The 13,362-nt window shown below is 54.0% G+C and overlaps 1 protein-coding gene across 1 annotated transcript in view; it reads right to left on the bottom strand.

Moving 5' to 3' along the window:
* Positions 1 to 13,362, bottom strand: part of Dnah1 (dynein axonemal heavy chain 1) — a 63,238-nt gene that overhangs the window by 34,480 nt on the left and 15,396 nt on the right. Inside the window, exons 9-29 of the mRNA XM_041662738.1 lie at positions 12,774 to 12,985; positions 11,953 to 12,251; positions 10,869 to 11,019; positions 9,962 to 10,155; positions 9,569 to 9,794; positions 8,914 to 9,033; positions 8,427 to 8,509; positions 7,823 to 7,964; positions 7,218 to 7,373; positions 6,642 to 6,840; positions 6,225 to 6,478; positions 4,954 to 5,166; positions 3,755 to 3,919; positions 3,218 to 3,339; positions 2,975 to 3,080; positions 2,322 to 2,501; positions 1,950 to 2,090; positions 1,395 to 1,558; positions 1,091 to 1,204; positions 593 to 781; positions 256 to 361 (exon numbers count right to left, since the gene is read on the bottom strand). Of these exons, the coding sequence (XP_041518672.1) occupies positions 256 to 361; positions 593 to 781; positions 1,091 to 1,204; positions 1,395 to 1,558; positions 1,950 to 2,090; positions 2,322 to 2,501; positions 2,975 to 3,080; positions 3,218 to 3,339; positions 3,755 to 3,919; positions 4,954 to 5,166; positions 6,225 to 6,478; positions 6,642 to 6,840; positions 7,218 to 7,373; positions 7,823 to 7,964; positions 8,427 to 8,509; positions 8,914 to 9,033; positions 9,569 to 9,794; positions 9,962 to 10,155; positions 10,869 to 11,019; positions 11,953 to 12,251; positions 12,774 to 12,985 (3,536 nt within the window). The remainder of the gene's footprint in view (positions 1 to 255; positions 362 to 592; positions 782 to 1,090; positions 1,205 to 1,394; positions 1,559 to 1,949; positions 2,091 to 2,321; positions 2,502 to 2,974; positions 3,081 to 3,217; positions 3,340 to 3,754; positions 3,920 to 4,953; positions 5,167 to 6,224; positions 6,479 to 6,641; positions 6,841 to 7,217; positions 7,374 to 7,822; positions 7,965 to 8,426; positions 8,510 to 8,913; positions 9,034 to 9,568; positions 9,795 to 9,961; positions 10,156 to 10,868; positions 11,020 to 11,952; positions 12,252 to 12,773; positions 12,986 to 13,362) is intronic.

The following is a 13,362-nucleotide window of genomic DNA, read 5'->3' as shown; positions in this document are numbered from 1 at the left end:
TAGATTCAGCCCAGAACAGAACCTAGGGCATGACTTCAAGTGGGGGTGTGTCAGCTTCTCAGCTCTTGTCCCTTGGGCAAGATCCTTGGCTACCCTGGACTTTCCATATGAGCCAGGGTGTAGGACAGGGCTCCCTTTACCGCACCGCAGGCTGAGGTAAGAAGGTGGGGTTTGGAACTGACTATAAACCCCTTCTAGACGAAGCACTCCGGGCGATGGGGGCAGTGCCATCCCTCTAGGGTGACCAGTGCTCACCCGTTGCTGCTGTGCCTTCTGGATGGTGGTGATCTGCTGCGCCACCACAGACAACACCTCGATGTCAATCCGATTAAACTCGTCAAAGCAGGCCCAGGCCCCAGCACTAAGCCAAACAAGGCATTTGGGTAGGGCATGCGCTCAGTGCACACTTGATACCTCCTTCCAACAACCCTCTGATCTCAATGGGGAGGAAGCTCAATTATACTCGACTGCACCAACCCTAGCCCACTGAGCTGATCCTCCGACTCCTGCTACTCCACCTTGTCCCTTGTGAGCTCCTCTTAGCCAGTGTTCTCCCATGCTGCTCCCCGTGCCTTCTCGTACCCAGTCTCACCTGGCCAGACCCTTGAAGAACTTGCCCATGGCCATGAAGTCAAGCTGGTCAGAGCAGTTGAACACAACTGTCTGTATGGCCAAGGCCTTTCCCAGGTCCTTCGTGGTCTCTGTTTTCCCTGTGCCAGCTGGGCCAGCTGGTGCACCTCCAAACTTGAGGTGCAGGGCTCCAGTCAGGGTCAGATAGCACCTGTGGGAGTGAAAGGAGGTGGGCACAGGCCACACCCATCCTGGGTGATTCCCTTCCTGGGCTGTTCTACAGACCTGAGGCACTTCCCCCTTCAGGGCCCCGTGGATCAGTAGCTCTCGCTCCTCTCTCAGGACCAGGTATGCCAGCCCTGACTGCCAGGGGTCAGGACTGGAGCCTGGGGCTGCTACCTGTGTAGTTCTCCTGCCCTATTGCTACACCTGGCCACGCTTTGTTCAGAGACCCCTGGGTGGGCTGACCTGGGGTTATCCATTTCCCTTACTCAAAGCCCAGCTGGGGAGGGGCCTTCACCTGTCAGTGAGGGGTGTGATCACCAGCCTCCCACTGTTGCCTAGGTACTCGTAGCCGTAGATGAACTCGGCATTCACAGCACGGATGTAGAGGTCGTTATTTGTCCAGTAGTACCTAGCAATGCCGAGACATGGATTTCTGGACATGGAGCCAAAGGCCATTGAGGAGGTATACAGTTGAAAAGAGGGGGTGATTTTAGAGAATAAAGACACCTCTGTTTATCTTTTCTCTGCTTTGAGGGCAGGGACACATGTCGTGTGATTGCCAGCGTTCCCACCCCAGCCTCGCCCATTCTGGCCCTCACCTGAGCTGAGAGATCCACTCAAAGTCATGTACACTGACGATGTTTTCACTGATCAGCTTGCTCACCACGTCTTTGGCATGGACCTCAATGACAATGAGTGCCGAAAGTACTGCCCGCTGCATGCGCGACAGCTTCCCCCGCACCAGAGCCACCAGGTCACTGAGCTGAAAGAATGGGGAAATCGCTACAGAGATCTGAGATCTAAAGGGAGCCCCTGGGCCACAGGGGAGTTGTGCTGGTCTGGGATGGGAGGAGAGCAAGGACTGCCACTGTGATGTGCAGTGCCGTCAGTGTGTTCAGGGCTGGGAAGGGAGTCTGGAATATGGCGAGAAGCATGGAGCACGGGTCGTCCAAGGGATGGTGCAGGCAAAGGCTAGTGCCAGCCTCACAGGCCATTAGAGAGGCAGTGCCAGTCTCGGAGCCCTCCTTAGGTCCCTTCTTGCTGGCGCCACTAAATCTGATCTGCACCGTGGACCTCACCTTTCCCCTCTTCCAGGCTGGAGAACTGGTGTTGAGCGTTGGGATGTGGGGGACACCGATCTTCATCAACCCTACCTGTTTGGAAAGCTGGGGGAACAGCTTGCTACTGATGTTGCCAGCCTCCAGCGCCTGGGCTACCTCCATTGTCCAGTATGTCTGGCAGCCAGCAATGGTCACCTGGCCTGGCCAGTTCAGAACCCACTCAGTTCTGGCCATCTGCAAAGACAATATCCGTCGCCTGGCTCAGGCGCTGCCAGCCCCGCCCCCCTCCTCGTCCTAGCGTGAACTGTTGTCTGTGCCTTGGCCTGTCAAGCTTTGGATTCCAGTGTTCCCTCAGGAAGGCAGCAGCTACTAAGCGCCGAGCCTCTGCAGGTGGAGGTGGGTTGGGCAGAGAGGCACGGATGAGGGAGCACTCTGGAGGCTGCTGAGCGGGAAGGCTGCACTCACTGTGGGGTAGGCCTTGATGGCCTGCTCAATGATGTTGCGCACGCTGGCCTTCATGCTGCCCTCCACCTCCAGCAGCCAGACCTCCACATTGTTGGAGGGGTAAATGGAAAAGGACAGCTGCACCTCTTCACCCTCGGCTGAGTACATGTGTGTGATCTCCAGGTCCTCCTGGAAGAGCAGCTGAGGGCAATGGGGGTGGGTAGGAGTGGGTTACTCTGATGTGCCAGAGGGCTTGGCCTCAACCCTAGACTGACCTGACTAGACCCTTACCCCTTCGTGGAGCTGATCCTGCCTGTGCAGGGGCACCCCTAGTGTTTGGCCCTCACTGGGCCTTCTCCAACAGCAATTTCACAGGTTGTGTTTAAGCCCTTGGGGATGAGGCTAGGCTTTCCTCTGCATTTCCACTCCCTAGAGATCTCAGGATTTTGAAGGACAGGAGCTGCTGGCTAAGTTAGGACCACAGGGCTTCCAGATTCAAGGGGGAGAGGTGGGTTCTTTAGCTATAACCTTCCTCCCACGAGCCCCAGGTATGTCTCTGAGGATCAGGGTCACTCTTGCCATCTTATCTCTAAGAGGGGTTGACACGAGAGGAGAGATGTCTCCTCCAGAGAGTACTCTAGTGCATTGGCCAAGCCTCAGGCCGAGCTACACACCCGGGCAATGTTCTCGAAGCACTTGCGCAGGTGGGGCTGCACGGCTGTGGGGTCCTTTGTCTGCGACAAGATCTCCAGTAGTTCATCATCTGACAGGAAGTAGAATCTTCCAGGGGAACAGGGATGATGAGAAAGGTCAGGTGGACTTGCTGGGCTCTGGCCGCCCCCATAGCCTGATTCGGTGCTGACTGGCTTGGGGGAGCACTAACAGGCCCACCAAGTGGTTTAGGCTGTGGTGTTTACCTGGGGAAGGCACTCCGCTTGGTCTCCAGGTACTCGCTGAGGCCCTTCTGTACCAGGTCCAGCAACTTGTTGCAGTCCCTCAGGCTGTCCAGCAGCCTCTGGTCAGGGCACACATTGATCACCTGCAGGAACCAGAGCCAGCCAGGGAGAGAGTAGGAGTGAGCAGGATGGGCTCAGCAGACAGCACCCATGCCAGCCAGGCACTGTCAGGGAGGGTAGGGGGCACGAAATGGATCCCCGGGCTAGCGATTGCCTCCATCAGCCCGGGAACCATGCTGGAGTTAAAAAAAGAAGAGTAATAAGGGGAAGGGGTTGTCTTGCTGCATGACTGGGCAGGATCTCTAAAATGCTAAGACCTCTGTTTCTGAGGGGCATCTGTGGTACCAGGAGTCCACTTCCAAGAACATGAGCCACAACCGAAGCCTTCGGATTGGTCCTTAATTCTTGTTTAGGAAGGGAAAAGATCGAGAAGTACCCAGCAATGTGATTAGGGTCCCCTAGGGGTGCTAGCTGCCCTCCCAGCCTCCTGGGGCTCACCTCCCGGTTTTCAAAGGCATTCCTCATGATCTTCCGCCAGATGCGCTCCATGGTCTGGTAGCGCTTGCTCTCCACAGGCAGCTGCCGGGTGATGTCCTCAGAGCTGAAGATGGGCTCCAGGTAGAGCCAGGACCGCTGGCAGTTTAGCCACTCCTCCAGCACTTCCTGGAAAGATGGGGCAGGGTGTGCACTGTCAGAGCTGGGGGCTCCAGCTGGAGTTAGTGTCCATGATGGAGACACTTCACCCCATTAGGAGTGCAGGGCAGAGCACCCACAGCAGAGCCAGTGTCAGCTGGATGACGTCACACGGAGCCGTTTCCTTTCTCATCTTCTCCTGTCAGTGCAGACTGATTCATTCAGCTCTGCCCATGAGAGATGGATGATTAACACCATGGTTAGCTCTGGTTCAGGTCCCTGCCAGGCAAGTGGACAGGGCCTTCTGTTCTTGAGGAATACACTAGTGGTCATTCTGCTCCTGGATCTCTACGGCCCAGTATGTGGGAAGCCCCATTAAGGGGCGTGGAGCAAGGGTCTCATTGGAAATACCCTGCAGGCTGGTGTGGATGAGTCGGACATGGGAGGTGGAGCTGGAATTACAGGTGGGGGCGGGCAGTGTGAGCACAGCAGGGAGGCCAGTGATCGATGCTGTATAGTCTCCCTTCACCTGACCTGACTTCTGGCCTTCACTGGCATATGTACAACATCCAAGAAGGACGGAAGGAAAAGGCTGTGTGGGACATACGGTCAGGCCTACTCTCTAGGGCTCTGTGGGAAGCCCCTGCCTCTGGTCTTGAAAGCCCGAGAGAGCTGTAGTCCCAAGCACCCTGGCCCCTCTCCTCAATGTATTGCAAATGGGATGGAAATGGGAGGCTCAAGACAGGCTGGAAAAGGATCCTGAGGTGCCCGGGGGCTTCACAGTGTCCACGCATGAAGTTCCAATGACCAGACTGTCCCAAACTTAGGCAGCCACATTGTTTAATTAAGCTTCACTCTTTCCACAGCCTCGACGGCCCCTTCCAGTAGCTAGACCTGTACATGGATGGAGCTCTCCTGGCACCTCTTCCAGATGGAGACTTGTCAGAGCGAGCGAGCCAGGAGCTGGGGGAGCAGGTGCAATGGGCTATACCCAAATAAGTTTAGTGCCACTTGGTGAACAGTGTTCCTTTGTGGGTGGGGGGTGACAAAGGAAGAAGGCCCACCTGGGTCAGCTTCAGTTTGGTCTCCCAGGAGTTGATGCGCTGCTCAAAGGGCTTCTTGTACGGCGAGAAGGACATGCTCTGGGTCATGACAATGTGGTCGTCAAGAAGCTGGGAGGCCTCGTCTGGGCTCTTGAGAATATAGGTTTCTGTCTCCTTGTAGGGTAACACGTTGAACAGGATGGATGACCATTCCTTCTCCATCTTGTCTAGAGCCTGAGATAGGGAAGAGTCAGAGCTGTGTGCCCGGAGAGGGCTGTTGGCTATGCTGTCTGACTAGCACTGGATAGGGAATCACGGACTCTGCCAGGCCATGGCCTTCGTATGGGCCTCACTGGCAAATCAGCAGGTTCCCAGTGGGCCTCTGCCGGAATTCAGGGTTGACTGGAGCGCATACAGTTGCAGGCAGCATGGGAGGCAGCTGGGTGCCAGTTAGGAGTGTGGTCACTTCTAAAGAATGTGTTACTTTGGCCACTGTTGGACTTCCCTGAGCCTTAAGGTTCTGTAATTAATTAATTTAATTAATTTTTAGCAGCATGGGGAATTAAACTTATGCATCAAGCCTGGCTACATTCTCGACTTCTGTACTCATCTGTTAAATGATGATAATGCTATTAGCTCCTTGCTACTCTCAAGAGGGAAACTGAGCACTATAGCAGTGGTGGTATTATGAGCACTGTAGCAGTGGTGGGTATTATGAGTACTGTAGCAGTGGTGGTATTATGAGTACTGTAGCATGGCAGTGGTGGGTATTATGAGCACTGCAGCAGTGGTGGGTATTATGAGTACTGTAGCATGGCAGTGGTGGGTATTATGAGCCCTATAGCAGTGGGTATTATGAGCACTGCAGCAGTGGGTATTATGAGCACTGTAGCAGTGGTGGGTATTATGAGCACTGCAGCAGTGGTGGTATTATGAGCACTGCAGCAGTGGTGGGTATTATGAGCACTGTAGCAGTGGTGGGTATTATGAGCACTGTAGCAGTGGTGGGTATTATGAGCACTGTAGCAGTGATGGGTATTATGAGCCCTATAGCAGTGGTGGTATTATGAGTACTGTAGCATGGCAGTGGTGGGTATTATGAGCACTGTAGCAGTGGTGGGTATTATGCCAAGCTTTCCACCTGTATTATTAACCTTCAATAAGTCGTACCCTCACCCTAGGGATGGAGCCATTGCTGTTACACTTCAAATGGCTGTCATTGCAAGAACTCAAGACCGGCTTGTTTAGCAGGGGCCAGATGGGATCAGGCCTGCTGGTGGTTGAGTACCCACCTGTTCAATAGCATACTCCTTGCCAGCTACCTCAGCCACCTTGCTGATGCTCTCAATATGGTCCTGGAGGTTCATCTCGAGGCAGCGGGCAAAGGTCAAGTTGGCTTTGGGCCTGACATTGATGTTGATCTCATTGGACAGTACCTCCCAGTGCCGGTTCCGCATACCAGGGTTGCGCAGGCCTTGGATCAGTGGGATGTATGGCTTGAACTCCTCTATACGTGCCCGGATGTCCAAAGCCACATCCTGGCAAGCTGTGGGGTAGGCGGGAGGGCATGTAAGTTAGCCAGTCTAGGGAAGCAGATAGGTTGGAGGGGGCTCCGGGGAAGGGCTGGCTGGATATCATGCCATCTGACCAGCCTTGGGCAGGGAAGAACAAACTCTATCAAGCCCTGACTGGCCAATGTCCTCAGATACCTGGAATGTCCTTGAACTGCTTCACACACTTGTGCATGGTCTTGAAGGACTCGACGACGTTCTTCTCCAGCTGCTCGGCATCAATGGCTGACAGCGGGTCATTCATCCAGCTCTCAGACCAGCGCAGCCAGTCTGAGGCTGTGGTCCAGAGGTCTAGGTACGGTTGAAATTCCTTCACCATTCTTGTGAGCTTGTCGTACTACAGGGACAGAGGGTAGGGCTGTCAGGATGTCACAGGGCTTCCTCCACACCATCTCTACCAGTCAGGTCCTCCTCGCTTTGTTCTTGGCTGTTTTCCCATTCTTGCACCACAGACCCAGTCCCTTCTCTTGCCAAATCTAGGCTTTGGATGCTGAGCTCCAAGGCATAGGATGACCTTTAGAAGCCTGCTGCTTGTTTCTACTGGCTCTCCTATCCTGAGAGCCAAGGAAGGTTACCGTTATCCCTTGGCCAGCTCAGTTCTACCCCAGCATGCCCGAGGATTGCCCTAGAGCAGTTGGGCTCTGCTATGGCTGCAGATCTAAGTTGCTTCCTGAAACCTTGGGAAGTGGGGCAAGGCGCCCACAGTAGGCCTACGTTGGTGATCGGCAAGCCGAAGATGCGCTCGCGGTTGTTGTAGAGCATTGCCAGCTGCTGGCAGTCCTTCAGCTGCTTCTTGACTCGCCGCACCTCGTTGGCAATCTCGTGTGCTCGTGCAATCTCCACGTGGGTGGAGAATCCAGCCACCACCAGCTGTGGGTTAAGGAGCAAAGGTCAAATGCATCTGAGTCCTACCACGAGCATGCACTCCACACACCCAGGGTATTGACTCCTGGCCCAGAGCATTTGTTTTGTGCTGAGCCATTTGCCAGAGTCACAGGCAGGCTGTTACAAGACTGGGGGACAAACGTGGTTCTGTGAACACTGTGCTCACTGCCCACCGGGATGCCAGTCATACAGTAGAGAACATTGTGTCCATTATTGCTAAATTTCCTGAATGTTCTATTCAGGCATCTCTGCCTTTCAGTTCATTCTCCCCGCCCTTTTGCAAATTTGTCCATCCAGTCATCCATCATATACTGACATGGCATCTCCTAAATGCAAGACGTATGACAACTGCGTGTGTGTGTGTGTGTGTGTGTGTGTGTGTGTGTGTGTGTGATGGGGAGCAGGTCCTAGCAGAGCCCTAAGCCAAGCCCCACCTGCAGCCCTTCCAGCTTCTCCTGGAAGTTGTTCTGGTCCATGAGCTGGATTTTGCGGAACTTTTCTTCATCCTCAATGTGCTGCTGCCGCACCATCTCTATCTGCCCAAGGATCTTAAAGGGCCAGTTGTTGGCAGCCCATCTGGCAGGGAAGAGGATTAGGACTTGGGAAAATGCCATGGCTGGAATGATAGGATAGAAAGAAAGGGCCACCTTTGCAGGTGCCCAGGCCCCAAACCTAAGCAGCTAGAGTGTGAGCAGGGGTAGGTGTGAGCAGGGATGGGTGTGATCTGGGGTAGGTGTGAGCGGAGGTAGGTGTGATCTGGGGTAGGTGTGAGCAGGGGTAGGTGTGAGCAGGGGTAGGTGTGATCTGGGGTAGGTGTGAGCAGGGGTAGGTGTGATCTGGGGTAGGTGTGAGCAGGGGTAGGTGTGAGCAGGGGCAGGTGTGAGCAGGGGCAGGTGTGAGCTGGGGTAGGTGTGAGCAGAGGTAGGATGAAGGAAACATGCTATCAGCTGGATCTGGCTTGACCTGGGGCACTGGGACGTCTACTGGCTCCTGCTGCCCACCCAGCCTCCAGGGTCAGGAACAACGTTCCCTGCTCACTTGTCATTGAAGTCATCTGTGGTAAGGTTGTACAAGAACTCGTCCATGACTTCGTAGTCAGACATGACCTTTACAATCCGCTCCTACATGAGCAGGGGATGATGAACTGGGCTGGGGAGGGGCTACTTGGAGTGGCCGGGGTGGGGCAGGGAGAAGGTGCTTTCTTCAAGAGGGCAAGTTTCAACAGATTTTAAAGCCAGGCCCAGGGCTCCAAGAGCCATGGCCACCATATCTCTGGTTCCCATCCTCTGACCTATGCCTTCAGACCTTCTGACTGCCCAAATCTCCACAGCAACCCCAACATAACCCTTGGCTCCTACCAGTCCCTGGATACCTGCTTTACCTCACTACCTGGCTCTGCTCCCCCAGCCTCTGTCTGTCCCAGCCCCCAAATTCTGATCAATAGTTTTAGGCAACCAGCCCCTGGGCCCCTAAGGAAGCCCACCCCCAGCTTCCTGGCCAGCCAGCACTGGTGGGCCTGCCTTACCTCCAGCACTACCAGCTTCTCAGGAATGCCCTTCATCCAGTCTCGGAGCTCAGCAAGCTCCTCTATGCTGTTGGGCTTCTCGTAGATCTTGCGGCTGATGCTGCGGAACTCCTCACAGATCTGGTGGGCGAGAGTTGGAGGGCTCTAGGGATGGTTTTGTGCCCTGCCTACCTTGGGGCCTGTTTCTCTTCAAGGACCCTACGACCTGGAAGTCAGTCGTTTTCCCATGGCCATACTCTGCCGTGCTTCCAAGAGCGAGGCTCCTGGCAGGCTCACTAGATTGCTGAGATCTCTCCTGAGGCAAAGGCATCACCCAGTGTGCTCCACCTTCTCAGTCTCCTCAGGACCCAGGACACACTTAGGGTTTCTGACATCTGGACTTGCATACCCTCGGCTCTATGGAACAGTTCAGCCCAGGATGTCCAGAAGGTTTCTAAAAGTCTAGGGACGACGGTATCAACCTTCTATTAGCATATGGAGACAGATGAATGCAGACAGGCATAAGCAAGGGTGACTTCCAGGTCCCTTCTTTGACCCAGGCCCCTGAAAACACCCCAGTCTTCACCTGGAGCATCTTACTAGTGGGCGTGCACCATGCGTGCGAGGCTGCTTGTGTGTTGCCGTGGTCGTTGGGGACAGGCCAGTCGTTACTTACATTGTCTACCTCTTTGTGTAAGTTCTTGGCTAGGATGTCCAGCATCGAAGTGGCCAGGGCCTTGCGCTTTTTGGACAGGCTCTGCTTCACATTGTCCACATTGATGTAGAACGGCCCAATGACGATGCTGCTGGGCAGCGAGTTGTCTAGAATCTCTTTCTCCTGCAGGTGGGTGATTACCACTTCCCGAACTTCCTCTGCCGACGGACACTGGATTTGATAGGTCCTAAAGGTAGAAAACACACGCAGAGAGCAGAGGATGGTTAGCAGGGTGGGAGGAGATGCATGCACAGACAGACGCACGCACACCTGCATACATGCACACTGACATACGTGTACACAAACTGACACCTGCTCACACATACACACTGACACATGCACTCACGCACATACTTGAGGAAGGTGTTAATGTCATTGTTGTTCAGTTCCAGGTACTTCCTGTACTCCTTAGCATAGGCCTGCAGTGGGATCATGGCCTTGCGCATGGCATTGGTGATGCTAGCCCGCAGCTCCTCTACCAGTGGCTCATGAAGCCCCACTGACTCCAGCAGAGGGTCGCCACTGATAAAGATGTCCTCCATCACCAGCTTTAAGGAAAAGGACAAGAAAAAGCAGAGCTGAATGAGCCCTGGAGTGGGTGGCAGAGTGGTCTAAAGATGGAATGGGCACCAGTGTGGGCAAGTGCAGGCAATTTGGCATAGGAGTGAGGTAAGGGCTTGCAATGACATGCCTGAGGAATGACTATGGATGAAAACAAACACAGAAGCTACTGTGAGACCATATCCTCTCTTCCTGGCCTGACTCAGACTTGCCAAGGATAGGAGCAAATGAGGCAACCAGGCTGCTGATGGCACTGACCGGCGGCAGGAAGTACAGGAGGGGACTTTGTTACAGAGGCTCTCGGGCCTGGATAGTGGGCTGTGTGCAGCTTGCTGTGCAGCTGTGGTGATATGAGACCTGGATTCTATCTGTGTGAAACTCCATCTGGCTTGACACTCGAGGGGGAGAAGACCTAGGGTGGGATACAGGGCAGATGTGGCTGGGGCGGGATTACTCCAGTAAGGGTAAGAATCAAACTGATGTCCTAATACTTAATTGTCTTGTAAATTGGGTTTAACTTGTTTAATCTTTCCAGGTCTACAAGGTAGCAATGTTTGTAGTTCCATTTGTGGTGAGAATGGAAGGAGATATTTATGAATTTCAGAGCCACAGTTACTGCCCGTGGGGACGAACTACTCTGGTCCTTGTGAACGCACTGTGGCTCTCAGCGGCTAGGCTAGGCCTAGCCTGCAGCACATACCTTCTCTAGTTGGGGTACAGCATGGGTGGCCAGGATACCCTTGTCAAAGAGGTTGAGCAGAGTCATTTCAAACTGCTCTAGGGGCGTGCTGTAGTGTACCCCGGAGGTGTCCAGCACCAAGTCTACGATGAACAGGGGGTTCTTCCGAGGCCTGTAGGCAAGAATTGGGCTCACTGAGAAGGCCTGGCCTTCCTGCTAGAACTGGGATCTCAAGCTCCTTTTACGTAACACTGTTCCTCTTTCCCTACAGAACCCCCCAATGAACTAAAAAGAAAGCTTGGGGCTGGTTAGAGAGGTTCTTTGGCTCTTGCCCCAGAAATCCTGGGCCACTACAGAGGTGACACCATCCTACCTTGGTCTTGAGGTCATTGGACAGGTTGGCCAGGCCTAGGCATTTTCTAGAGCCCCATGCTCTTCCTGAGAGCCCGCTACCCTTGGCTTCAGAAGTTTGAGGCACATCAAAGCCTTGCTGACCCACTGAGGGCTCTGTTGATAGCTTCCAACTTACTAAAACTAAATCCAGTCCCCACTACTGAACCCAGGAAGCTCTTGGTGATCTAGACTGGTCCCTCTGGCCTGTCCCATTTCCTCTCACCAGGCCTATCTCCTTTTCCGTATTCCGGCCACACTTGCTAGCATGTCTTTCCTCAGCTGTCCCAAGTCTCTTCTACTCCTGGTGCTTTTGTTTCAGTTACCGCTAGTGTCCTCATGCCTCAGCTGCTACTTCCTCCCTGACCCCAGAGTACATCATAAAATTGACAATGTTAGTAACTACTAGATATCTTGCTATGCCTGCCTTCTGCTGAAGTAAGATACAGTGAAAACTGCATCTCAGAGTCCCCTAAGACCAACATCTGGTTCATGGCAAGGGTTTAGTATTATCCAAGCAACTCAAAGAGTGACTGCATGACCAGTCAGTGACTGCATGAGCGTCACCAGAATGTAAGCCAGAGCTTACAGGGTAACACTTCTGGGTAACCTAGATATGGCCAAACTCTGATGTCAAGAACCTGGTGTGTTGGGTACCCGGCCACTGGTTGCCCAACGAAGTCATTTCCCAGTGCCTCTGCCCACCTGGACCCACCTGTAGGGGCTGTTGACAAGGTCTTCGCCCCAGGGCATGTCATCTGTGCAGTCAAGCACACTGCAGCAAGCATCACCTATGAACTGTGAGAAGCTGCTCAGTGAGTCCTGCACCAGGAAGCGTAGCGTGTCCTGTAGCATGTACTTGATGAGCTCCATCAGCTTGCGCAGCTTTGACATGAGATAGACCTCCCAGTTGGTCTCATAAAGGTTGTACCAGCCCTTGCTCATGTCTCGGAGGCTGCTTCGCATGGCTACTTTCAGCGTGCTGACCCAGCTATCCTTTAGGAACATCTGCACCTGAAGTAGACACAAATGCCATCAAAAAGCCACCCCAGGGACCCATCGTCCACAACTACTATGCTCAAAGATTACTCGAGACCCATATGACAATGGAGGGGAATCCCCTACAGCTTGTAGCCAAGCTCTGTGGACCAATACCCTCAGTGTGACATCTGGGGTCCAGAGCTGCTTGGAGGGACTCAGAAACAGCCGTGGGAAAGAGGCAGACACATAGAAGAGGAGGAGGCAGAGAGGGGAGTACACAGATGTGAGAAAGACCGAACTGAGTGGAGAGAGGCTGCAGCTATGCCCTCACACCCTGGGGTGTGGTTCTTGATCTCCCTTAAGATAGGAGATCTGCCCTAAGGCCACCAGGGCTGGCTCAGAGGGACTGGAAAGGAAGCCCACCCTGATTCTCCTTGCCTTGCAAGACGAGCTCTACCCTGGCTCCACCCTTGCCCCACTCCAGCAGGCCCTGATGCTTGTGTTGTTCCCATAAGGGCTTGAGGCCCCATCCTCCATGCTCAGATGCCCAGGTACCTGGGAGAAGGTTTGAGACTGGATCTGCTCAAATTCCTCCAGGCGGCTGTACTTGGAGAGGCTTGAATGGAACAGGGACATGGAGGTCACCTTGTTGCATTCAGCCCGCACCTTGCTCAGAGCAGTGATGACTTCTGGCCGAGTGAGCAGGGACACAAAAGTGAAATCCTCTTTTTGCTCCCGGAAGGGGTACTTGGGGATACTCACCAGCCCTGCAGAGGTGGGGGCAAAAGCCAGCATCAGACCTGCCTGGAACACACTGAGGACAGGACTTATCTAGAGTGCTTGATGGAGGGGACACAACCGCTTCCTTCCCAGGAGAGTCACTTCATTCCCAGAACCAATCTTTCCCTACTCTAGCCTTTGGGAGGAGCCCTGAGGCCCACAGTGAGTCATCTGCCCTGAGAGTCCCTCCAGGTTCATTCGTGGACCCCTCCCTATCTTCTATCCACGCTATATGAAGCCAGAGGCTGGTCAGGAGCCTACCCTGGGACCCCAAAGAGGGAATATATTGGCTGCTGTCCACATCCCAGCCTGTATCTTGGGCACAACACACACAAGAAGTGGTGACCAGGAAATGTACTCCGCA

This window comes from Microtus oregoni, unplaced genomic scaffold (assembly GCF_018167655.1).
Source record: "Microtus oregoni isolate MIOR12 unplaced genomic scaffold, Mior012 000013F_ref0000133, whole genome shotgun sequence".
Classification (NCBI taxonomy): Eukaryota; Metazoa; Chordata; class Mammalia; order Rodentia; family Cricetidae; genus Microtus; species Microtus oregoni.
Note: the sequence above shows the minus strand (reverse complement) of the source record. Positions and strands in the feature narration are given on the sequence as shown.